Consider the following 23,923-nt stretch of genomic DNA (forward strand, 5'->3'; position numbering starts at 1 on the left):
TTAATTTAAACTCAGGTTCTGACACAGGTCTCGTTTATGTGCTCATTGAACTTTTATTTCAATGTTTGAATGCCAGTTTGTTTATTGTTATGGTGTATGTGTAAATCAAAACAAGTTCAGAAATCACTGAGGTGAAGTTTTGTGGTGTGGTTCATTTCATTCATTTACTCATTAGCATTCCTTCAGAGTTTGTTTACTCACTGTATAACTAATTTATAAAGTCATACAGCATGGAAATGGACTCTTCGGTCCAACTTGTCTGTATCTGTACTCTCCATTTGCATCCCTTAACAAAGCTGGTAGATTAAAGTTCTAAAAGTGCTACCTTACCACAGCAACTTTAAAGACTTTACTGGTACCAATTGGATTAATGTACCTGTTTTGGCAATATTGTCTCCACAAATGAAAAGCACTCAATCTGCATTATTGTCTTCAATTGGACAAGAACTGCTAGAGGTGAACAGATAAGATTTTAAAATAAAATTAAGCAGACAAAATATGAGGGATTGAACCTCAGGTTTCCCATCAATTCGTGACAATATCTAAGGGGAAAGAGTGTATTTTTTTAAATGGGTGTGCAATGAGCCCATCCAACAGAGTTTTACATCAATAACTGATGGTATCATAAATGTTACAGACTTCAACCTTCTGGAGTCACAATGATGCAGAGTAAATGATATCTCACTCATGGGACAGCTGGAGTTAACTTTCTCTATTTATTGATCATTTATCTGATTCTTGTGTCCTGGAACATTAATTGTTATTACTTTACTCTCCCTGTAAAAGACAACTTACTACTCCTTCAGCCTTTCGCCAGCAGAGTGCAGTTCATCAGTGGCCGTGCAATGCAGGATATCATAGAGCGACTGTCAGGTGAGCCTGTGGATAAGGAGATAATTACAATATAATATTGAACGAAACCGAATCAAGGTGCAACATAATGAAGTGTGAATTCTAAACTTAAATGTGACCTTTACATTTTCATACTTTAAAAAGAATTTTTAGTTATTGCTAATAAGAATCATTTGAATGTTTATGGTACAGGAGGAGATCATTCAGCCTATTGTGGGTGTGCCACCTTTCCGCAGGAGTAAATGCCCTCGTCCCATATGCCCTGAACCTCTGCAAATGCTTGTCTATTCAGGATAAGCAGCTTTTTAAAGTACAAGAGATAGTGAGGTGGAGAGATTTGGGGATGGATTTATGGAGCTCACGGTCCTGGGTGTACCTTCAGAGAAAGAGAGAAACTGTTCCCTCATCCATGAGGGCAAAGTAACCAATAGACATGGGCTTTCCACTTTTACCTCGCCTCATGTTGGTGGATGTTTAAATCTGAACAGTCTGCTCTGATACTCGCACGAACCCAGTTCCAGGTTAAGTGATTGTAGCTTGTGATGCAGTCCAGACCCACAGTGATGATTCTCTGGTTTTCTTTCTTGACTGCAGTCCTTGTGCAGCCTGTGTATCGTCGAAAGCCTCAAGCTGTGGAGCGGTACGTTTTGCCTGTACTCTGGTACCTGCTGGGCAACATGACTGGGAATGGAGTGATCAAGGGTGGAAGCGGGAATGTGCGGGCAGTGACGGCCAAACTGGCAACCAGCCTGCATCAGCAGATGGGCACTGGCCTTCAGGAGTATGCAGCGAGCCAGCCAGCACATGTCATCAAAACACTGCGAGAACTGACTGAGAAGGAGCTTTAATCTCTCAGCCCATCACATCAGGATCATCTTGAATCTGGGGATGCCAAGCCTCCAGGATTAGCCTGGTGTTTGCAGGAATTAATTGTCATTCTCATGGATACAGTCCTGGGAAAGATTAGAGAAAAATCACAAGGTCTTTTTTCTTAAAAAAAACTATTTTAACAAGAATGTTTCGAAGGCTTTTGTTTGTTAATTGCAGTCATGGCTGAAGGTGAAGAATAGGTTGGAGGTCGTTTGAGTATTGACCAAATGAAAAATCCACTTTCTCCTTGGAGGAGATCCCTCATGAGAGGGTGGCCGATGACAGGAACATGGAACTGGGACGTTCAAGGTGGACATTTGTTTTTCTTTTGATGTGGAGAATACAACTAGCCAGAAGTGGAATCCGATCAAACCATTGGGAAAATTGTGCATGCAGACACACACAAATAGACGTAAATATGCAAACACATACATACAGACATGCATTCAAGGAAACAAAAACATAATCTCTCCCTCTCTTATGCTTACACAGTCACTCTCTTGCACTTTCTCTAACACTCATGCACACACTCTCTTGTACAAACACACAAACACACAAAACCTTGCACACTTTATCTTAGTCTCTCTGGAAAACATGTTTTTTCCCCTCTAACACACTCTTGACTAGCAGTGGCTTTCAATCAATGTTCATGAAGGTGCATTATGTAAAACTGTCATCACCAGTCCCTGCCAGACTGCATGATCTGTGTGTCCTGAGCTGAATCTGGGTGAAAAGGACAAAAATTACCTTTTTTTAAAAGTAAATATAAATGTTCTATTAGCTCAGATGACTGGTTTGAAATGCAGAGTGTTGCCAATAGTATCGGTTCAATTCCAGCGCTGGCTGAGGCGACCATGAAGGATTCCTCTTCTCAATCTCTCCCCCTGCCTGAGGTGTGGTGACCCTCGGGTTAAACTACCACTAGTCAGATCTCTCTAATGAGAGAGCGTCTTATCGTCTTCTGGGACTACGGCAACTTAACCTTTTATTTCGAAAAAGTGTGACTTTTAGTGTGCTCGAGAACATTGATGTTTGTGAGACATTAATAGGTCTCTTTTTTTCTAATACCTTATTATTGATGCACTTAAAGCAATTTCCTTAGTCAAGATGACTTTGCACTTCATATTGTTATATTGCATTTATCACAAACTACAATAAACCACCTTTACACTATTGTCAAAATTTAAGCGACACGTGGGAGGTCTTGCTTTCAGTGTTGAACTGTCATAGCTATACTAAAGATAAAAGGCATACAATGTTAATATTTTGAGTAACTGATCGATTTTCCAGCTTGCTGTTCCAAAGAAGGGTCATGTCGGACTCAAAATATTAACTCTGTGTCTCTCTTCACACATGCTGCTAGACCTGTTTAGTATTTCCGTTACACTGTTTTCATTTCTTATTTCCCCGCATCTGTAGTATTTTGCTTTTATTTGATGGACTTGATATATTCCATTTAGATGGACTGAAGGTACTGAAAAATGTTTCCTGTCTTTGGCCTGCCCTAGGAACCCAACCTTTGTACAGCCTGAATGGCAAGGGGCCTGTGAAAGAGGAAAGAAAGTGAATGATGCAAGTTTCTCAGAAACCCATGCATGTTGCTACAAGATGCAGCCTGGGGAAGGACATGAATCTCCTTTACTGATAGCACAGTTGGATCTCTAACTACTCAAGACATCTGCCAACAGAGTCCCAGAAAAGACCTCGCTGACTTTAAAAGGGAGCCCAATAAATTTGGGGGTTGACTGGAGGCTAGCTTGGTGAACCAGGCTCAATAACTGCAGTAGTGTTCATAAGTAAAGGAGCACTTTGGGACCAGTGATCATAATCCTATTGGTTTTAAATAATTGTGGAAAAGGGATAGCCCTTGTATAAAAATTAAAGTTCTTAATTGGAGTAAGGCAAATTTTGGTATGAGGCAAGAACTTTCAAGAGTTGATTGGAGTAGATTGTTCACAGGTAAAGGGATGACTGGCAAGTGGGAGGCTTTCAAAAGTGAGATTACAAGAGTTCAGAGGCATTATGTTCCTGTTAGAGTGAAGGGTAAGAGTAGGGAATAATGGAAGAATAAAGATATTGAGGCTCTGATCAAGAATAAGAGGGAGTCAGCTGGGATCCAATTAATCTTTTGAAGAGTATAAGGGGAATTCTTAAGAAGGAAGTCAGGAAGACCCAAAAGGGATATGAGATAGCCTTGGCATGTAAGATCAAAGATACTCCAAAGAGATTTTACAAGTATATTAGAGGAAAAAGAGCAACTAGGGAAAGAATAGGGCCCCTTAAAGGTCAGCTAGGTTCTCTATGTATGATACTACAGGAGATGGGTGAGATACTAAACAAATGTTTCATGTCAGTTTTTACTTGGTGAAGGAAATGGAAGCTAAAGATTTTGGGGAAACAATACTAATTTATTGAAAACAGTCCACATTACAGACAAGGAGTGCTAGAGTTCATAAAAAACATAAAGGTAGATAAATCTCCAGGATCGGATCCAATGTATCCCAGGACATTGTGGATAATTAGAGAAAAAAACTTGGCTCCAGACCAATAAAGGAAAGGACAAAGAGCTGAACCGAGGAGATATGAGGTAGGAGTGACTACTCCTGACGTCAATGCAGAATTTCACTGAAAAAGGCATCAAGGAGCCCAAACAGGAGTTATTTGGAATTGTGGAAACTTTCCATTCAATGGAGTCCTATCTAATACAAAGGAACAAACAAAAACAGAAATTGCTGGAAAAACTGAGGTGTGGCAGTGTCTATGGAGAGAAAATACATTTAACTTTAGAGTCCTGTGAACCTTCTTCCCTCCACAGATACTGCCAGACCTGAAGGGTTTCTCCAACAGTTTCTGTTTGTTTCAGATCACTAGCATCCATAGATTTTTTTTTAAAAAACTGGCATAAAGGAAGATTGTTGTGGTTGTTGGAGGTCATTCATCTAAGTACCTGGGCATCTCTGCAGAGTTCCTTGGGGTAGACCTAAACATCATCAGCTCCTTCATCTATAACCTTCCCTCCATCATAAGGTCAGAGTGGGGATGTTTACGGATGACTGCACAATGTTCAGTACCATTCATGACTCTAGATACTGAAGCAGTCCATGTCCAAATCCAGCAAGACTCGGACAACACTCAAGTTTGGACTGACAAGTGGCAAGTAAGTAGCATTCGTACCATGCAAGTGGCAGACAATGACCGTCTCCAAAAAAAGGAACCTAACCATTGCCCCTTGACATTCAATGGCATTCCCATGGCTGAATCATCCACTATCAATTCACTGGAGTTACCACTGATCAGAAACTGAACCGGAGAAGCCATATAAATATTGTGGCTACAAGAGCATGTCAGGGACTGGGAGTTCTATGGTATGTAACTCAACTCTTGTCTTCCCAAAGCCTGTCCACTATTTACGAGCCATAAGTCACAAATGTATTACAATACTGTCCACTGACCTGGATGAATGCACCTCCATTCAGGAAGGTAGACTTGAGAATAAAGCATCCTGCTTGATTAGCATCTGATCCACCACATTAAACATCTACACGGCAGGAAATCATATTTTATAACACATTTCAAACCCCACACCCTATAACACCAGGACAGTTTGTATCATTTCCGAGTTTCTTTTCAAACCACACACCATCTTGAAAGTATTTTGCTGTTCTATCACTGCAAAAGGATGAACATCCTGGAACTCTCATTCCAATAACTGTGTACCTACAGCATGAGCTTGAACAATTCGTGAAGGCAGCCAACCATCACCTTTTCAAATGCATTTTGACATGTATGAGGTTTGTTAGTGGTGCTCCTATCCAGTGAAAGAAACTAATAAAAATGTTGGAACTTTGGCCTTACTTCTCTTCATAAACACAAATGGAGAAACTTGCTCTGTTAACTTGTGTGTAAGCAATGTGCCCCCCCCCCCCAAAAAATAAAGCAGTTTTTCCAATTATTTCTTTAACACAATTAAAATGTCCCCCATTCTTGGTTTTACTTAGAATGTTTCACTGGCACTGCAGAACTTCTTGTTAATGATAAAGGAATGTGTATAATGTAAGTAATGTCTGATTTCTTTATTAGATGGGCTTTATAGAAAAAGCTGTAACTAATAGCAACTTGTAACTTTGCAGACTAAAATTGTCATTTGTGCACTACTATCTTATGTTATTGTAAATAAATGATTATTGTAAATAAATGATTTGAAGTGTACCTTTTAAATATTTTATTTTGTTCTTCTGGTTAAGCAAATAATGTAATGATTAACATGAAAGAATGGTTAAAAATATCAAATTATCGGACATGGAGCGTAGAAGTTGACAGTTTCCAGGAGTTCCTGATTTGAAATGAACCTTAGTTCTAAGAGTAAATATATGACTGAAGGCAGAAGAATTGTAGGGTTATGGATTTAACTTCCATGTTCATGGTTTGAGGCAAAAACCTTTTCCTGTATTGGATATGAGATTATAAATGTAGAGGATGACGGTAAATGAGAAAAAAAATAGATTAATGAAGAACTGTTTCCAGGTTGAGACCAAATAGCTTGTTTTCTTATTGCTTAAAAGTATTTCTGTATGTCTGAAATGTAATTCTGTCTCATCATCACCTGTGGGCTGTGTGCATGCAACTTATATCACTCCATTCACAATCTCATGAGGTCACAAAAACTTTGCAACCAGTGGGGTTTGGATATTTCTAGTCAATCTGTTCATATGTGTTGCAACACTTCTGAGCAGGGGGGACTTCTAGGCTAGAGGAAATGACAGTCTCACTGTGCCACATGAACCCTGAGTCAGTGTTTTTAAAATGCTGTCATGTGATGTAAGAAACCTAGTAGCCCAAGTTATCAGACATTTATTCCCTACATGTGTTCTTACAATCTGACCATTATACTCCTTAGTTTACAACCCTCTTGATCAGCAAATACAGACGGTCATGCCCGTATTTCATGGAACTCGGGATAAGTCACTGACAATACTCAACGTTCCATCCAATTTTAAACTAATGCCTATTTTTGGTCCAAGGACCCTGATAAAACTACGTAAATTGTGAGTGAATTTACAAAGGTAACAGTGTTGGGATATTTCTGTGTCGATGTTGGTTAACAAGGTCTGGATGAAATTTCTGCTGTTTGATATTTGAATTATTTGTTTAACTCATTCCTTAAACCAATTAAAATAACACAAGCTGAACTTCTGCTGAGTCAATCTCAATAAATAGTGAATCGATAACTTTACATTTTTCATATATCACCTGGTTTATACAATCGCACAAAGTTACATTAACCAAACATATGTTGCATTAGCACTCGAGAAAGCCAACAAGCAGCTACAAATGATTTTTGTCTGTGGAGAACAATCTATATTTTCCTTTTAAAATAAATATTGCACAGTACAGTGTTTCATGTGTTGGTATTAAATAATACAATATTATCTGTTTTGAAACATCCTACTTTTAAATGCTAAACTATATTTTTACATTTCATCTGGAGACTCTAAAACACTTGATGTGTAGTTAGTAGTTAAGGGCCATTTCAATGGGGTATGTAACACTTTAGCACCTTAAAATTTGTACCCATTAATTCTTAGTTTTCAAATGTTACATATTATAGGCAATAATGGGCCTTGTTTCTAATATAGAAGAATGACAGGTGAACTTATTGAAACATACAAGATTCTCACAAAACCATTCAGGAGAGATGTGGGAGAGTCTAAGACTGGAAGGCATAATCTCAGTATAAAGGGCTCCCTGTTCAAGACTGAGTTTCTTATCTGAGGGTAGTGAATCTGTGGAAATCTTGATCAGATTGTTAACTATTCAGGGAATTGAGGGTTAGGTAGTAAAGTGGAGTTCAGGACTATCAAATTAGCTATGTTTTCATTGAATTGCAGAGCAGACTTGATGGTTTGAGTGACCCACTTCTGTTCCTATGTCTTATGGTTTTCCAGGCAACTCATAAAAATCAAGCAAGCCTTTCTACTGGAGTTTAATCTATATTTAATGACAAGAAATTACCTGAAATGCTTACTATTTTGTATAAATTATATTTGTGGGTGGTTTTTCAAGTAAGAGCAGGAAAGGCTCTTCTATAATTTCCTGCTCTTGGGTTTCTATGCCAGACACTCTTTCATTAATTAACCATTATTTGGGCAGATTGCTGATCTTTCAAATGCTCGCACCTAATTCTGCAACTATATGTATTGTAGTGGACAAATATGATTTTGGCTGAGGTGAATCAGACCCCAGTTTTAATCAATTGCCTATTCTGGAGGTCACAGTTTGTTCTGGGGCAGAGAGAGAGGCAACTTCTGTTTGACTCAATCTTTCACAAAATTCTTGATTTTTATTTTATGAGAAGGGAAAAATCATAGCCTGCTGCATTGTGTGATTTCATTTATCTTTAGCCGTTGTGCCTATGCCAGATCTTAGTCCCATTCACTACTCTTCTCCAACAGTCCTAAATATTCTTCCATTTCCAGTATGTATTTAACAGGATGGAGATTTTGTTTTCTTAAAGGACATAATGCAAAATAGAGACAGGTTAAATATTCATTTAAATTTATCACTCAGACATATTTTTGCCTTTACACTCTCAACCCATGGTGGTATCCTATATGGTGGCACTTAACCTTCACTTATGCTGATTCTAAAGGTGATACCAGTTAACTTGTTCTAGTCCCCACCCCACACCCCCACTTCCTACAGATTTTGTCTGCTCTCTGTTGAAAGCAGATTTTGATAGAGGAATCAAGTAGATTTATCAAATTGTTCTGCCAAATTAGAGCTAATTAAACCAGCACTCTTAAACGCCAAGGAAAAAGCTTGAGTTTACTGCGATAAGATATTGAGTATTCAATAGGGTTTTGTTTCTACATTCATCAATGCTTCATTACCATCATGGAACAATTCCAAATGAAGGCTTGACAACCACATGGAAACCAAGGACGTTTGCCACAGAGAATGGGAAAAAGCAAGGAAAATCTGTGATCCTTAATGAAATTGGCTAATAATGAGGAAATCTTTAAATGCTCTGCATCAAAAAGGTTGGAGGATTCAACCTATCTGTCCAGCTCTCCAATCGTGCCAGTTGTCAACACTCCTTCATTGTTTCATTACAGACAACACAAGAGGCTGACAAGAAAATTGTTTGGATCATTGGAAAGAACAGTGGATCATGAAACTTGTCACCAGATTGTCTTTCCAGGACTTTCAGTGACTGCAAGAAACAGTCAGTGGATGACTCATTCTCACTGGTAAGGTTTCACATTTTGGGAACCTTCACAAACTGAAGGTTCCCAATTTGTTCAATTTTCAGGGAAATTCTACGACAAATGGTTACTTATACTTAAATTAATCCTCATAATTTTTTATCTCTTTGTACCAATGCTGAAGATTGTTGAGCTCGAGTGGGACTAATAAAAGTCTCTTCAATCTCCAGCAGATGATTTTCATTCCATTTGTTTCATTTCAATTCTATTCCAAGGAAGTTCTCATACAGGTGAATGAAGAAATTCACAAAATTTCACAGTCATCCAGTCCCACTTGAGAAGATAAAACATGTACACACTTTTCCCATATGTTGTGCATGTTATTTTAAATAGGTCAACTTCCCTAAGTACATGCCAGATAGGATTATTTTGTCACGCTACTATAAAACCAGATAATCTGAGGTCATCCTGGACAGGGAGTATTGGAAATCGCACATCGTTATGTCTGGAAGTCTCATTGAAGCCCCTGGCCAACGATACACAGTTCTGGGTGGGAGATCGAACGGCTAGCCCCTCTCATCTCTGACACACAAGGCCTTGTCCATGGATCATCATCTTTCTCAAAGTTCCCATCTAAACTGTTGACAGAAGAAAAATAGTTCAGTGGGATTAGTATAAGAAGCTAATGATAATAACAATCACACAAGACAGATTTTAACTCCTTCACCACTGAATATCATGCTCCATTGTATAGCTAGACTCTTTCAGCCTTCGGTTTCACAATGTTTCACCCCCAGAATATCACCTACCTTTCCTTTTCCAACATCTCCACCTTGCCCATCCCTTCCTTTATCCTTTCATCTATTCCTTCCCCTCTAATCTGCTGTCATCTCCTCTCATGTACTTTACCATCATCCCCTCCCTTTCCTGTACCTTGAGTCCGTTTACGTGTCCTGATCCTCCCTTCCCTGGACCTTTCCTTGTCCCCTCTCTCCCCACTACCTTGCCTTCATCCCCTCTCGCTTCCCTTTATTCTCTGTCCTGATTCTCCCTTCCCTGACCCTGGCTTCTTCCCCTCCCTCCCCAGTACCTTTCCTTTGACTCCTCTTTCCCTGGTATCTTGCCCTTTCCCCTCCCTGCCCTGTTTCGTCCCTCCCTAAAACAAACACTGGTCCCTCCTTCCACTATCTTGTCCTCTCAACTGTCTCTGGTTGGTGAATTGTTATGAACCACAAAGTTAAGCTCAATGCAGCAGATCAAACAGTTCCAAAATCCAGCCTTTACGCGGAACTCATTTGAAGTATTTGTTCTTGAAATATTGTTGTTCTTGGGACAGTGAAAAGGGAAAGCAGCTGAGATGATTCATTGTGGCAGGAACTCTACTCACAGAGAAAGAAAAAAACTTTTATTCTATTCATTGTGGGGTGTGGGCACAGCTGGCCAACATTTATTGCCCGTTCCCAGATGCCCTTGAGATGGTGGTGAAGAGCTATCTTTTTGGAACTTCTGTCATCTAACTGCTGTGGGTCGACCCACAATGTCATTGGGGAGGGAAATTCTGGGATTATGACCCAGTGAAACTGAAGGAACGGTAACACGTTTCCAAGTAAGGATGGTGAGTGGCTTGGAGGGGAACTTGAAGGTAGTGCTGTTCCTATGTATCTGTTGCTCTTGTCCTTCTAGCTGGAAATGGTCGTGGGTTTGGAAGGTACTATCTGAAGATCTTTGGTGAATTTCCACCGTGCATCTTGTAGATCATACACACAGTTCAGAAGAGACACATCGAAGTGATCTGAATTCCAGTGGTGAAAGTGATTCCTCCAAAGCAGTGACTAAGCTGAAGGATTCGGCCCAAGCAGTTTATGCTCCACTCAAGTCTCCTCTCATTCTTCTTCTATCTTTACTCTCTTTTCATTTCCTTCATATGGTTATCAAATTCCATCTTTAAAAGACATTTGGACAAATACATGAATTGGAAAGGTTTGGAGGGATATGGTCCAAAACTGGTAGGTGGGAATAGTTGTTTGGGAAAACTTGATCGGTGTGGACTAATTGGACCGAAGGGTCTGTTTCCATGGTGTATGACTCTCTGACGCAATTCTCCCTTTTTCTAGAATGTTCTTCATTCACTCCATTCTGAAGAGAGAATTCCCTATTTGAGGTTTTGGTAACTACCTTGTATTGATTCTGCAAGGGTTGGATGTCTTGGGATAAGAAAATATGTTAGGCATATCATGCTTTTATATAGCCAATATTATTTGAAACTGGGAAGAATAGACAACAAGATAAAAGTATGTGAAACTGCTAGAAATGACTGGCATAAAAAGGAACTTAGTGCATTCTTTCAAAGTAAGATAGATAATGTATTTGGTTACATCATTAGTGCAAGTGGGAGACAGACAATTGTTGGAAGACAATGAAGATGTAGGCAAGAGAAGTAGAAGAAAAGGCAGCTGGTTGACATAATGGACTGGATGCAGCTGGCCTATAAAATATCCAAGAAAAGCACAGGACAGATAGAGATAGAGATAGATATCCATGGCAGTCAACTTTGTGGGAAGATGATGACACTGACAAGCAATGTTACAAACAATCAAACAATACTGCTAAAGCTGCTACATTGAGAAGACAATTCAGAACTTCTAGAATTTTCATGGCACTGAGCAGCAATACATGTTGTTGAAGCTTTCTGACTTGAGGATAAAAGCAAGAATGCCAAATTTCAAACAATCACAGCAATTTATACCACTGGTGAACAGACAGCTTCAGCAACGTCTTTGGTTTTCAATAATATTCAAATTCTGTACAACCATGCAACTTCCTAAACTTCACTTTCTCCATCACTTCCTTCAGTACAGAAATACTCAATAATTATTTCATCTTATTCATTGCTCTTCACTTAACAGATCAACTTCTGTAATGGTTTAATTAATCTAATTCATATTCCGTTGCCACACTTTCACGGACATTCAGACATTGGAGGCAGTATGAAATAGGATCAACCATTTAATTCCTAACTAAATCCAGCTAAGTTATGAGGATTGCCTAAAATTCCTGGGACTGTTCAATTTGGGAAACAGAAGACTGAGTGGAGATAGTAGTTATATATTTAAGATTCTTATGGGAACAATAATACCATTATAATATTTGAATTATAAACAGCAAAAATCATAAGCAGTGTAAATAAGAGGGAAGATACGATGATGCATGGATAGTTTAGATTTAGTTACCTGTTACAGAGCACAGGTGAATATGTTTAATAGACATCCAGAGGGGCAGTGGAGGGAGATAGCATGGAAAAATAAGGGAAAGCAGCTGGGAAGATATTTAAAGAATACTAGTCTACAGAATAAGTTAAATGGAAATATTTTCCTTTCTTGGTCCATGCAGAATTGGAGAGCCTTTTCCAAAGAAATTGCAGTTATTACAGTAAAAAAAATGTGATGACGACCCAATATAAAGAGAGAAGTTACATTTGTGTAGCATCCTTTACTATTTCAGCACATCCCACATCTCTCAGTCATTGAAATACATCTTAAGCTTTTGTCATATTAAATATTCGCGATCAATTTAATTATATGTAATTTTTAGCATTACAAAACCATGGTCATTAAAGTACAACTTTTATGAAATTGAATAAGGTCATTAAGCTATACACTTTATTCAAAGTTTTGACTTTGTTCAAACAAAGGTAGACAAGCAGGAGGCTGGAAGAACACAGCAAGGCAGGCAGCATCAGCAGGTGGAGAAGTCAACATGCTGCCTGGCTGGGGTGTTCTTCCAGCCTCCTGCTTATCTACCTTGAATTCCAGTGTCTACAGTTTTTTTTGTCTCTAACCAAGTCCATTCAAACAAAAGCAAAGAGGAATTTCACAAATGGGTAACTCTTTTTAACCGACATTATATGACTTCAATTTCATTAACTTCACTAATTCTTTTATCTCCTTCCTACTCTCCTGCACATCTTTTGATATTACATAAAGGTTATAATTTTTTCACAGGCACCAGATTCTGATTGGTTTGCTCTGTGAACTTTGCAAATTAATAAATCTAGCATGAGTTATCACTGGCTAGGCCCAGCCTTTTGGAACGTGTACTGAGCCACAGAAAATCTCTGGGGGAGCAAGGGCATGCTCCTGTTCTGATGAGAAGTCATTATCCTAATCATGAGACCTCTTACTCTCTCAACAGAGGTCTGGGTATGCTATACACTTCCAGCTTTTTGTGTCTTTATTTCACATTTTAAAGGTTTGTTTCTGTACTCGGCAGGACTAAATCTTTTGAGCTGCTCCATGTTCCTTTTGTCTCTGATTATTCATTGCTGTTATGCCAAACTCCAAGCATAGGTAAATTCCCTGCAGTCGATTGTCATTTCATTAAAATGCTAAGTATTGTGGGGTGGCACAGTGGCTCAGTGGTTAGCACTGCTGCCTCACAGCACCAGGGTCCCAGGTTCAATTCCAGCCTTGGGTGACTGTCTGTGTGGAGTTTGCACATTCTCCCTGTGTCTGCGTGGGTTTCCTCCCACAGTCCAAAGATGTGCAGGTCAAGTGAATTGCCCATTCTAAATTGCCCGTAGTGTTAGGTGCGTTAGTCAGAGGGAAATGGGTCTGGATGGGTTACTCTTCGGAGGGTCGGTGTAGACTGGTTGGGCCGAAGGGCCTGTTTCCGAACTGTAAGGAATCTAACCTATACTGATGTCCACGTTTCACCTGCATGGTTCCTTGAAGGATCTACCTTCACTGGCAGAATTGGTGGTCTTGAGTGGATGAAAAGGAGACAACTAATTTATTTTTCTAACATATAATACAAGTCAGGTTCATCTGAAACTGAGCTTATAGTTTAACCCTTACAAGTCTGGTATAATTTTGATGAATCTGCACTGTCACACATCCTGTATAACATGCAGTGCCAAAACTAAATGCTTCACTCTAATTGAGGCCTTTGCATACAAGATCTACAAAAGGCAAGTTGAAGACTCTTGTCGGGAAGCACTTCTTCACGAATGAATAACTGATACCTGGAAAACATTTTTTGAATAGTGTAATGAAATTCCAAAAAAAAACCTCTGAAGTCATTACTGCAAACCATGATTTTCCAATCCTCTCTGACTATAGACTAAAGTCACACTGTTGCTCCTAAATGGGAGTAAAGAGTAGGTCAAGAAGTTATAAACCAATCAGCCTAATTTCCACTGGTGAGTGAATTATTGGAAAAAACTTTGAGATGCAACATTAATTGTCATATGGAAGGCCTAAATTAATCAAAAACAGTCAGCATGGATTGTGAATAGAAAGTTATACCTAAGCTGACTGAATTTTTCTAAAGAAGCATTAAGACGAGTCATTGACAACAGCATTGTTGAAAAGTGTAGTGCTGGAAAAGCGCAGCAGGCCAGGCAGCATCCGAGGAGCAGGGGAATCGACGTTTCGGGCATAAGCTCTTCTTCAGGAATGAGGCTGGTGTGCCAAGCGGGCTGAGATAAAAGATGGGGGGGGGGGGGGGGGGGAGATTTGGGGGAGGGGTTTTTCCTTGTAGAGGGAGGAGGAGAGCTTCTTCAAAGTAGGCATCCTTGCAAGAGGATTCGCAGCAGGTTAAGATCAACTAGGAGAAAGTGAGAGCTGCAGATGCTGGAGACCAGAGTTGAAAAGTGTGGTGCTGGAAAAGCGCAGCAGGTCAGGCAGCATCCGAGGAACAGGAGAATCGACGTTTCGGGCATAAGCCCTTCTTCGGGAATGAGGCTGGTGGGCCAAGCAGGCTGAGATAAAAAGGTAGTGGGGGGGGTAGTTTTATCTCAGTCCGCTTGGCACACCAGCCTCATTCCTGAAGAAGGGCTTATGCTTAAGTCCTGAAGAAGGGCTTATGCCCAAAACGTTGATTCTCCTGCTCCTCAGATGCTGCCTGACCTGCTGCGCTTTTCCAGCACCACACTTTTCAACTCTGGTCTCCAACAATGACAGTAGCATGTTTGATGTGGTTACCATTAAATTGAACAAGACTTTTGGCAAATTCCAAACAGACTGATCAACAAATCTCAAACTCATGGGATTCAAATTGGCTCAGTGGCAGAAGTAAAGGGTAATAGTCGATGGATGGTTTTGTTACTAGTGGGATTCTGTAAGCCTCAGTACTGGGCATCTTGCTATTTCTCAAATGAATCAATGATTTGTACTTAAATGGAGCATCAAAATGAGGACCTATGCTGATATATGAAAGTTGGCTATCTGGTTGATAGCAGGGAGGAAAGTTGTAGACTGTAAGGAGATATGAATGTGCTAGTCAGTTGGTAAAATAGTGTCAACTGGAATTCACTTGAGACACAATCCCTGGGGTGCAAACGGTTCTGTTCTGATGTCTGTTTGCAAGTCGATTTGTTTGCAAGTCGGAACTTGATACAAGACAAGATGAAATTGTCATTTGTAAGTATAGGAAATGTTTGTATGTTGGATCTTTTAAAATGAGATCTCCAAATGAGATCATATTCTTAATTTTACAAGCATTGGTAACCTTTGGTAAGCGCTATAAATTGGGACCTGTCTATAATGTATTTGGGCAACAAAGCAAATGGTAGGATTCTGAAAAATGCAGAGGGTCAGTGTGTCAGGCTATAGTGTGTATATCTACAGATCACTAAAGGTAGCAGAACAGGAGAAAAGTTTGGTCAAGGAGATGTACAGATACCTTCCTGTGTTGACTGAGGCCTATCGTACAAGAGTCGGGAAGTTATACTAGAACTAGAAAACAAGATTACAGCTGGAGTACTACAGACACTTCTGGTTACTGCATTACATGAAGGATGTGATCAAAGACTCCAGGGGAAATTTATAAGACTGTTGTAAGGACAATGGAAATTTTGAGTCTGGAGAAAGGCTGGATAGGCTGCATTGGAGCAGAGGTTGCTAAAGGGTACTTTTATTGCGATGTACAAAGTTTCGAGGTTTCGACTGATTAGGAAGAACCTATTTCTGTTAACAAAGAGATCGATAGCGAGGAGAAGGTGGAATAATGAATTGCTTGGTAGCACAGAATTAATACATTGTTAAAAGGAGATGAGAAGATGAAGCTTTTCATTTTTACTCTGCAGAACTAAAACGCAAAAGACAGGTTTGAAACAAAAAAGGACACCATTTTACTTATTTATTCTTTTTTTCACACCAGGTCCAGACTTTGACAACAGGATCAAATGAATCAAGTTTCCTAATTAATGGCATGATACCAGAAATACTTACGCCCCCAACTAAGGACACCATTCTATACTGCATGAGAAGAGGGTACTGTTGGTTGCACCAGCAATGATTCAGCTAGACCAGTTAACTGTCAATCTGCTGTGGCAGATTAGTACAAAGAACAAAGAAAATTTACAGCCCAGGAACAGGCCCTTCGGCCATCCAAATCTGAGCCGATCCAAATCCACTGTCTAAACCTGTCGCCCAATTCCTAAGCATCTGTATCCCTCTGCTCCCCACCTAGTCATGCATCTATCAGATGCATCTTAAATGAATCTGCCGTGCCTGCTTCTACTACATCTGCTGGCAACACATTCCAGGCACCTACCACCCTCTGTATGAAGTTCTTGCCACACATTTTCACCTCTCACCTTGAAAGCGTGACCTCTGATTATTGAATCCTTCACCCTGGGAAAAAGCTTATCTCTATCTACCCTGTCTATACTCTTCATGAATTTGTAGACCTTTAGTAATAGCACCAATTTAGTAATAGCACCATGCCAATTTAAACATTGCTGCACCTTCTCCACCCCCAACAATGAAGTTTATTTAAAAGGAGTTACTGCAAATTAGAAGTGACCCATCATGTGCACTACACTGTTATACCATTGCAAGGTGACTGCTGGGTGAGTGCTACGGAAGAACCTAGATCTTATGTTTTCAACAAATAACAAAACTTGCTCATAAAATAGTGTTGGAAGGGGAAGATGATACACTCCAGCCCTTGTTGTGACCACTCAACCCAAAAGACTTCATGGGTACTGCTGGACACTGTTATGTTCCCACTCCAAGGATGCCTGAGCATGAACATAATCACAAAAGACAGGCAGGACATCTAAAATCTTGAATCATCCATAGTCTGCTGCTTAAACTTATGAATGGCCAGGTCCTGAAGTAGGCTGAGAACTCGGCTTCTTTCTTAAATTTGTAAGTAATCCCATCCAACAAGTTTACAAATCATTCAATTAATCAACCGTGGGCCTGCAATCTGACACTGACAAGGGAGCTGAGTACTCCTGCAGTTATATCTATGTCTGGGTGTGGACCCTCAAAATGGCAAATTTCTTTTTAACAGGTACACATTCCCTGGCCATTATCACATTGCTGTTTGTGGGTCATTATGTTTCCTATGGTGCAACTTCAAAAGTATATAATTAGCAGCAAATAAAACTTTGGTATAATGGAAATCAAAGGATTTGGCAAGTGACTGGGTTGGTGGCTGAGTAGCCACACTTTTATTAAAGGGGCTCTTGTGGTGCAGTGGTAGTGTCCCTACCTCTGAACCAAGAGACCTGAGGTCCACTCCTACCCTATGCAGAGGTGTGTAACAGGTTGATAAGAAAATATGTTGGATGCTCAAGTAGCCCAATGGCCTACAACTTGTTCTTTCTTAAACATTCTACAACGTCCTGAGGTCATGATAGGTACCATATGGATGCAGTGTCTTTCTTTTCCCAGCCTACTACCAACTTCATATCCTGCAGACTAGCGCATCAAGGAAAGCTTGTACAGTGTAGATTGAAGGCATTACAAAGCTTACCCAATGCTGTGTAGAGTGGGTTCACTTGTAGCTGAACTAGTTGCAGAGAGTCGGTTCTGAATCCCAGATTTAAAGTCAAGAAGGTGATTCTTCTTGACAAAAGGTTGTGGGTGGACACCACTCAAGGTCAACCTTCTTGGCCTGTTGCTCGGTTGCCTGACTGTGAAGTTGTTCTTCCATGCAACTCTAGATGTGAGTGGGCTGATGTCCCCTGGAATGATGCTTTGCGGTTGAGCTGCTGTATTTACTCTGTCCACTAGTGGAGAAGGCGGCTGGGATTCAAAAATAGAGTTGGAGAGTGGGCAGAAGATGGATGAGGCGTTGGATCCAGGTTTCTCGGTGCGGTCAAGGGGTCTTTTTTGCGGAGGAATGCTGTTGATCACTGCTGGGGGACTGGGCAGTTGACGATGGACCGGGGGACTGGGCGGTTGACGGTGGACCGGGGGACTGGGCGGTTGACGATGGACCGGGGGACTGGGCGGTTGGCGATTGACCGGGGGACTGGGCGGTTGACGATGGACTGGGGGACTGGGGGTTTGACGATGGACCGGGGGACTCGGCGGTTGGGGATGGACCGGGGGACTGGGCGGTTGGCGATGGACCGGGGGACTGGGCGTTTGGCGATGGACCGGAGGACTCGGCGGTTGGCGATGGACCGGGGGACTGGGGGTTTGTCGATGGACTGGGGGACTGGGCGGTTGGGGATGGACCGGGGGACTCGGCAGTTGACGATGGACCAGGGAACTCGGCGGTTGGCGATGGACCGGGGGACTGGGCAGTTGACGATGGACCAGGGAACTCGGCGGTTGGCGATGGACCGGGGGACTGGGCAGTTGGCGATGGACCGGGGGACTCGGCGGTTGGCGATGGACCAGGGGACTTGGCGGTTGGCGATGGACCGGGGGACTCGGCGATTGGTGATGGACCGGGGGACTGGGCAGTTGACGATGGACCGGGGGACTGGGCAGTTGACGATGGACCGGGGGACTCGGCGGTTGGCGATGGACCGGGGGACTCGGCGGTTGGCGATGGACCGGGGGACTCGACGGTTGGCGATGGACCGGGAGACTGGGCGGTTGGCGATGGACCGGGGGACTCGGCGGTTGGCGATGGACTGGGTGTCCGGGCAGGAGAGTGCCTGTCATGAGGCTGGGCGGGAGAATGCCTGTCGCGAGGCCGGGCGGTTTAATGGACACAGGAGGAGGGCTAACCGGGGAGCTCAGTTCGTCCTGAGTGGCGGGTAGGTTCGGCTGTTCGGAGCCCCAGATCATGTTTGGCCATCTCTTTCTGGAGGCAGAGGGTGTGGTGTAACCCGCCGGTAGGTAGAGATTTCGGGATGGCAGGGTGGTGGTGAGGAAGGCCTTCCTTGAGTCGGGGGGTGAAGGATTGGGAGCTGGGCTTCCCACTGCGGCTCGGCAGGATTGGGAGGAGGAGAAGTGTTGGGAGAGTTTGGCTGGAGCCGCTGCTTTGTCGATGCATGAATTGGCTTCGGCCTCTCTCTCGGTCGAGGGCCCTGGTCTGCTGGGCTTGGGAGAGCACTCGGTCGTTCCATTTTCCTGAGGGCTGCAAGAGGCCCCAGCGTAGCGGAGGTTAATGATTTTGTATTGTGGCCAGGGTTGGTCGCCAGGCTGCAGCTTGCGGGAGCCGCTGGTGATGGGGCCTCTCCCACCGGTTCCTGCCGGGACCGGGGCTGGCCCCAGCTCGGCCACCCGGCTGCGTGTTTCCAGGTCGAAAGTCGGGGGAGTGAGAGGGGCATCTCTGGTTGTTAGGCCAGCACTTCTCTGGCTGAAGGTGGTGATCAGTCCCTGCACCCCTGTCCGCTGCTTGCGAATGTGAGTAGGACAGGACGTCACTTGCTTTTCTTCGGCAAGAATCTGAGCCCCAGTCTGGGTCTGGGTCTGGGTCTGGGACTCCTGGCTCTGATCCTGAGCTTGGTCCTCAGTCTGCCTGTGGGCATGGTTCTGGATTTGGTCTTGGGTCTGGGCCTGGGTGTGGTTCTGATTCTGTGTCTGCAGCACCTGGGTTTGGGTATCAGTTTGGTTTTGGGTCTGGGTCTGGTAGCATGAGCCAGCAGGGATTTTCCTGAGGTGCATTTTCTCTTGACTGGGCAGAATACTAAAGTTGCTGTGGAGGGAGGCTTTCAGCTTGTTGCTAGGTACTGTCTGGCCTGTGCCAGGCAGACTGATTGGCAGCTTTGGCATTGCTGGCATCTTCCCCTGTTCAAAGCCTCCCTTGCTGTTTTCACTTTTGGGCTGCAGCATCTTCTCCAGTCGCCTGCTCAGATCCTTTTGGGTTCTCTGAAGCTCCAGCAGGGTTGGGTCCTCTGCCTTGCTTTTTAGTGACTCAGCGGACTTTGATCGCCGCTTTTTGACAACACGAGTTTTTCCACCCTTGGCAGTACTTGGTCTGACTGGACGCAGTTTGCCCTCTTCATCTGACCAAGCGTTTGACCCCGGGTTGATTGGGACGAACTGGATTTTGCCACTAATGGCATCTTTCATCTTAATGGTCATTTCTTCATTCTCTGGAATGTCCATCCTTTTTGGAACAGACCGCACAGTTTCACTTTCTGGAGGGGACGACCAGGGCCGTTGGGGTGTCCCGTTGACAATTATGTCTGAAATGGTTTCTTCTTCTTCATCTTCACCCAGGGAGCAGAAATCCACTGACTCTGTCCGAATCAAGGCCTCACAGTCAGTGCTCGTTAGTGACTCAAAAGAGCCGAATGATCTATTCTGGATTTGTGCATATTGAGATGTACTGACTGACACAGAGGATGATACCTTCTCCTCATGAGTCGAGTAAAAGGTGCCTTTTAATTGATGATCAATAGCAGTATCATATGATTTTGAAGTACAGACTGTTATGTGAGAAAGGGTTTCTTGTATACGTGAAGGGTGCGGATGAGAATCTCTGCTTAAGAGATGTGCATTGGAATCAGAACTTGTACGCCGTCCACATTTCTCAGGGTTCCAGTATTCTTTCATGGAATCAGTCTCTCCTCCAATGCCACTATCCTCTGAATGAAGGGCTGTGTCCCTGGGTTTGCTGTGAGGTTGTTGCCGTGCGCAGGCCTCCAATTGAACTATCATTTTTTGCAGCCGCTCATCCACTCCCTGTTTTACCATTAATCTGTTCTGGAAAGTGTCCGTGGCTGAATGCAGGTATCTGCATGCTTCCTGCAGGGCTGAAGTCGTCAGGGAGGTCACTGTCCCATTGGTTGCCTGCATCTTGTTGACAGTGTACAACAGCAGTTGTTGCAGGAGATCGGGCTGTTCTTGTGGGGCTCCTATTCCAGCAGGCCACGCAAGCTGTGCTCCAACATCCTTCACTAGTCTCTCACCTTCACCAGCTATTTCCTGTAGGATGCAGTTTACCTCCTCGAAGCGCAGTGTCAAGAAGCTCACCATCTGCTGGAGGATTAGTTGAGTCTGTGCGGCTTGCTCAATTAAACGCAAAACTGCATCGTATTTGGAAAGGCTGGGGTTAAGGTAAGCATACACGGCTTGGTGGGCATTAACCATGGAGGTGGGAAAATCTACTTTCTCTTCGTCCACTGATCGAGAATGACTCTTTTCCTTCTGTTTGGTGCTCTTGACCTGCTTGGGGGTCTGACGACATTTTTGTTTCCTGCTTCTCGTGGGTTGCTGAGCTGAGTTGCTATCGCTTTGTGGGTGCTGTTTCTGTTCAGCAAATTCCCAAGGTACATACTTCTGCGAAACTGTAACCTCTGACACTGCCACCTTGGTACCAGCTGCCAATTCTTCTCTCTTTGTTTCTTCATTGTAAAGTTTGGGTGTTTGAGCAGGCACTGCCAAGTCAGGCAGGTTCTGGCCATAGCTCCTTTCTGTGTTATGCTGGTCCCCTTCGCCTCTCAGCTGGATGGCACTTTCCTGGCCATTCTCAAAGGAGTCGCTGTCAGAGTTGCCTGACCCTCCACTGACCGAGTGGGTTTGGGTCTCAGTGTGTGTCCTATCTGCCGATCCTTGGGCTGTGGATTTCTTCAGAGGCCTCAAGGTGTTCTTTGCGAGGTGTTGGATTATTTCACTGTGAGACGGCGCACACCCCATTGCTGCTTTCAGAGTGACAACCTCAACCCGATCGGCACAGAAATGTCAGCACTCTGCAGCAGCTCGTCCTGTCACCTCCAGATGCTCTTGCCTGGTTTGACTTCAATCATCATTCACGGCCACTGAAAGTTTGGAATTTGACAGATCTTTGAGACTTCGGTCCTTCTTTAAAACATATAATAAAACCATTCCAGTGACCAGGCTGATTCAGGAGTCTCTATCTTTTTTTTGATGTGCTGAAAGTTCCCAACCCCTTGTTCACCAGCTTCGTGACACGGAGCCTTTGGATTAAATGCATCACCTGCCTTGCTTCTAAGAATAAGATTTTAAGCTTATCAGGTTAATCCGGCCTGGTCAGTCGATTTCATTTATAACACATGGAACTTAATAAACAGTGTTAATTAAAGACTATCTGGTGATTTTAATGATTAGATATGAGGATCAGTTTATAAAATCTTTGGAGTTAGTAGGCAGTAAATATTTGAGAGCTCTAGATTTTACTATATTTAACACTAAAGCCTTCCTTAAAACCAATATATTTTCCAACAAACAAATCTGATCTTGAGACTTTGATTTACCGGGGCAAGGACAGCAATTGCTGCAAAAGTCTGCACCACGGTGAAGGTTGCTGAGTCTCTTAACCCTATGGTTTCATCTGCCAGTTAACTCGCAACCTCAACCAGCGGTGAGTAGAAAGAAACAAAGAGAGAACTGCCATCTTCAAGCTCCTCTTGACTTCGCAAATCATTCAGTCAGTGAGTTACTGTTGAAGTGTAGTCATAGTGTAGTCACAGCAAGATGCCATGAATAGCAAATTGAGGCTTTTTCATTGGTGTTAGTATGGAATAGATGTCAGCTGGAACAGGGAGCGATTTCTGCTAGTTTTCATAGAATTGTGCTGTGGAATCCTTGTCCACTTGAATAAGCAGACTGATCCTCAGTTTAACGTTTTTAGATTAGATTAGATTCCCTACAGTGTGGAAACAGGCCCTTCGTCCCACAACATCCGCACCGACCCTCCGAAGTGTAACCCACCCAGACCAATTTCCTTCTGGACTTCTGCACCTAACACTATGGGCAATTTAGCATGGCCAGTTCACCTGACCTAGATTGGAATGGTGCTGGAAAAGCACAGCAGGTCAAGCAGCATCTGAGGAGCTGGAAAATCGATGTTTCAGGCAAAAGCTCTTCATCAGGAACGAAGACACGGAACCTCCAGGGTGGAGAGATAAATGGGAGTGGGGGGGGCGGCTGGGGCTGGGGAGAAGGTAGTCAAGAGTATAGTAGGTGGATGGAGGTGGGGATGAAGGTGATTGGTCAGAGAGGAGGATGGAGCGAATAGGTGGGAAGGAGAATTGGCAGGTAGGACAAGTTATGAGGATGGTGCTGAGCTGGAAGTTTGGAACTGGGGTAAAGTGAGGGGAAGGGAAATGAGGAAACTGGTGAAATCCACATTGGTGCCCTGGGGTTGAAGTGTTCCGAGGCGGAAGATGAGGCGTTCTTCCTCCAGGTGTCGGGTGGTGAGGCAGCGGCGGTGGATGAGGCCCAGGACCTGCATGTCCTCGGCAGAGTGGGAGGAGGAGTTGAAATGTTGGGCTCTGATAAACCGAATAATAAAACAGTGTATATAACACAGACACCCCTGGCAACCCAGCATACCACCCGTCCCTCCCACCTTCCGGTCACTAAAAGGCAGTTTTCCCCCATGCCCCTGAAATTCCTATTTACTGTTTTTATAAATTAAACAGTGCAAGTTACAAACAAACAATTCACATTAACAGCCGTAAGCACGAAACAGCAATTACAGGGGAAAGGGGTGGCAAGGCCAGACCCCAAACGCTACCATACAACCAGTGCGCAGGGAAGCGAGGACAGACCTTCAATCTCATCTTACATTATCAAGAAGATAACAGTAAATGCAATCACATACAGACAGTCTAATAAACCGAAGAACAAAACGATGCATATAACACAGACATCCCTGGCAACCCAGCAAACCACCCATCCTTCCCACCTTCCGATCACTCAAAGGCAACCCGCCCCTAGCATTCCAGTTTTTTTTCTTTTTTTCAGAGTGAACAGAATCTCTGGCACTCCTGTTTAATTTTTTTTCCCTCTGTTACTCCTGTTTTTTTTTAACTTTTTCTTTTCCCGCTCACT

General features: G+C 43.0%; 2 protein-coding genes across 2 annotated transcripts in view; one reads left to right on the forward strand and one right to left on the reverse strand.

Annotated features, from left to right (window-relative positions):
- Nucleotides 1–6,026, forward strand: part of LOC140457347 (TOG array regulator of axonemal microtubules protein 2-like) — a 118,435-nt gene extending 112,409 nt beyond the window's left edge. Inside the window, exons 17-18 of the mRNA XM_072551377.1 lie at nt 787–873; nt 1,447–6,026. Coding sequence (XP_072407478.1) covers nt 787–873; nt 1,447–1,700 — 341 coding nt within the window. The 3' untranslated portion in view covers nt 1,701–6,026. The remainder of the gene's footprint in view (nt 1–786; nt 874–1,446) is intronic.
- Nucleotides 6,027–6,922: 896 nt separating this feature from the next.
- Nucleotides 6,923–22,031, reverse strand: pcare1 (photoreceptor cilium actin regulator 1). The gene is made up of 2 exons (XM_072551376.1): nt 17,694–22,031; nt 6,923–9,565 (listed from the first exon to the last, which is right to left on the reverse strand). Exons 1-2 carry the CDS (start codon nt 21,761–21,763, stop codon nt 9,442–9,444), a joined length of 4,194 nt encoding a protein of 1,397 aa, XP_072407477.1. The 5' UTR covers nt 21,764–22,031; the 3' UTR covers nt 6,923–9,441.
- Between the last annotated feature and the right edge of the window lie 1,892 nt (nt 22,032–23,923).

The sequence above is a fragment of the Chiloscyllium punctatum genome, chromosome 3, assembly GCF_047496795.1.
Source record: "Chiloscyllium punctatum isolate Juve2018m chromosome 3, sChiPun1.3, whole genome shotgun sequence".
Lineage (NCBI taxonomy): Eukaryota > Metazoa > Chordata > Chondrichthyes > Orectolobiformes > Hemiscylliidae > Chiloscyllium > Chiloscyllium punctatum.

Coding starts and splice junctions, on each gene's coding strand:
- pcare1 (XM_072551376.1), bottom strand. CDS start 21,763: ATGGGGTGTGCGCCGTCTCACAGTGAAATAATCCAACACCTCGCAAAG. Junction 9,566..17,693: donor CCCACTCTACACAGCATTGG/GTAAGCTTTGTA, acceptor TTCTGTCAACAG/TTTAGATGGGAACTTTGAGA.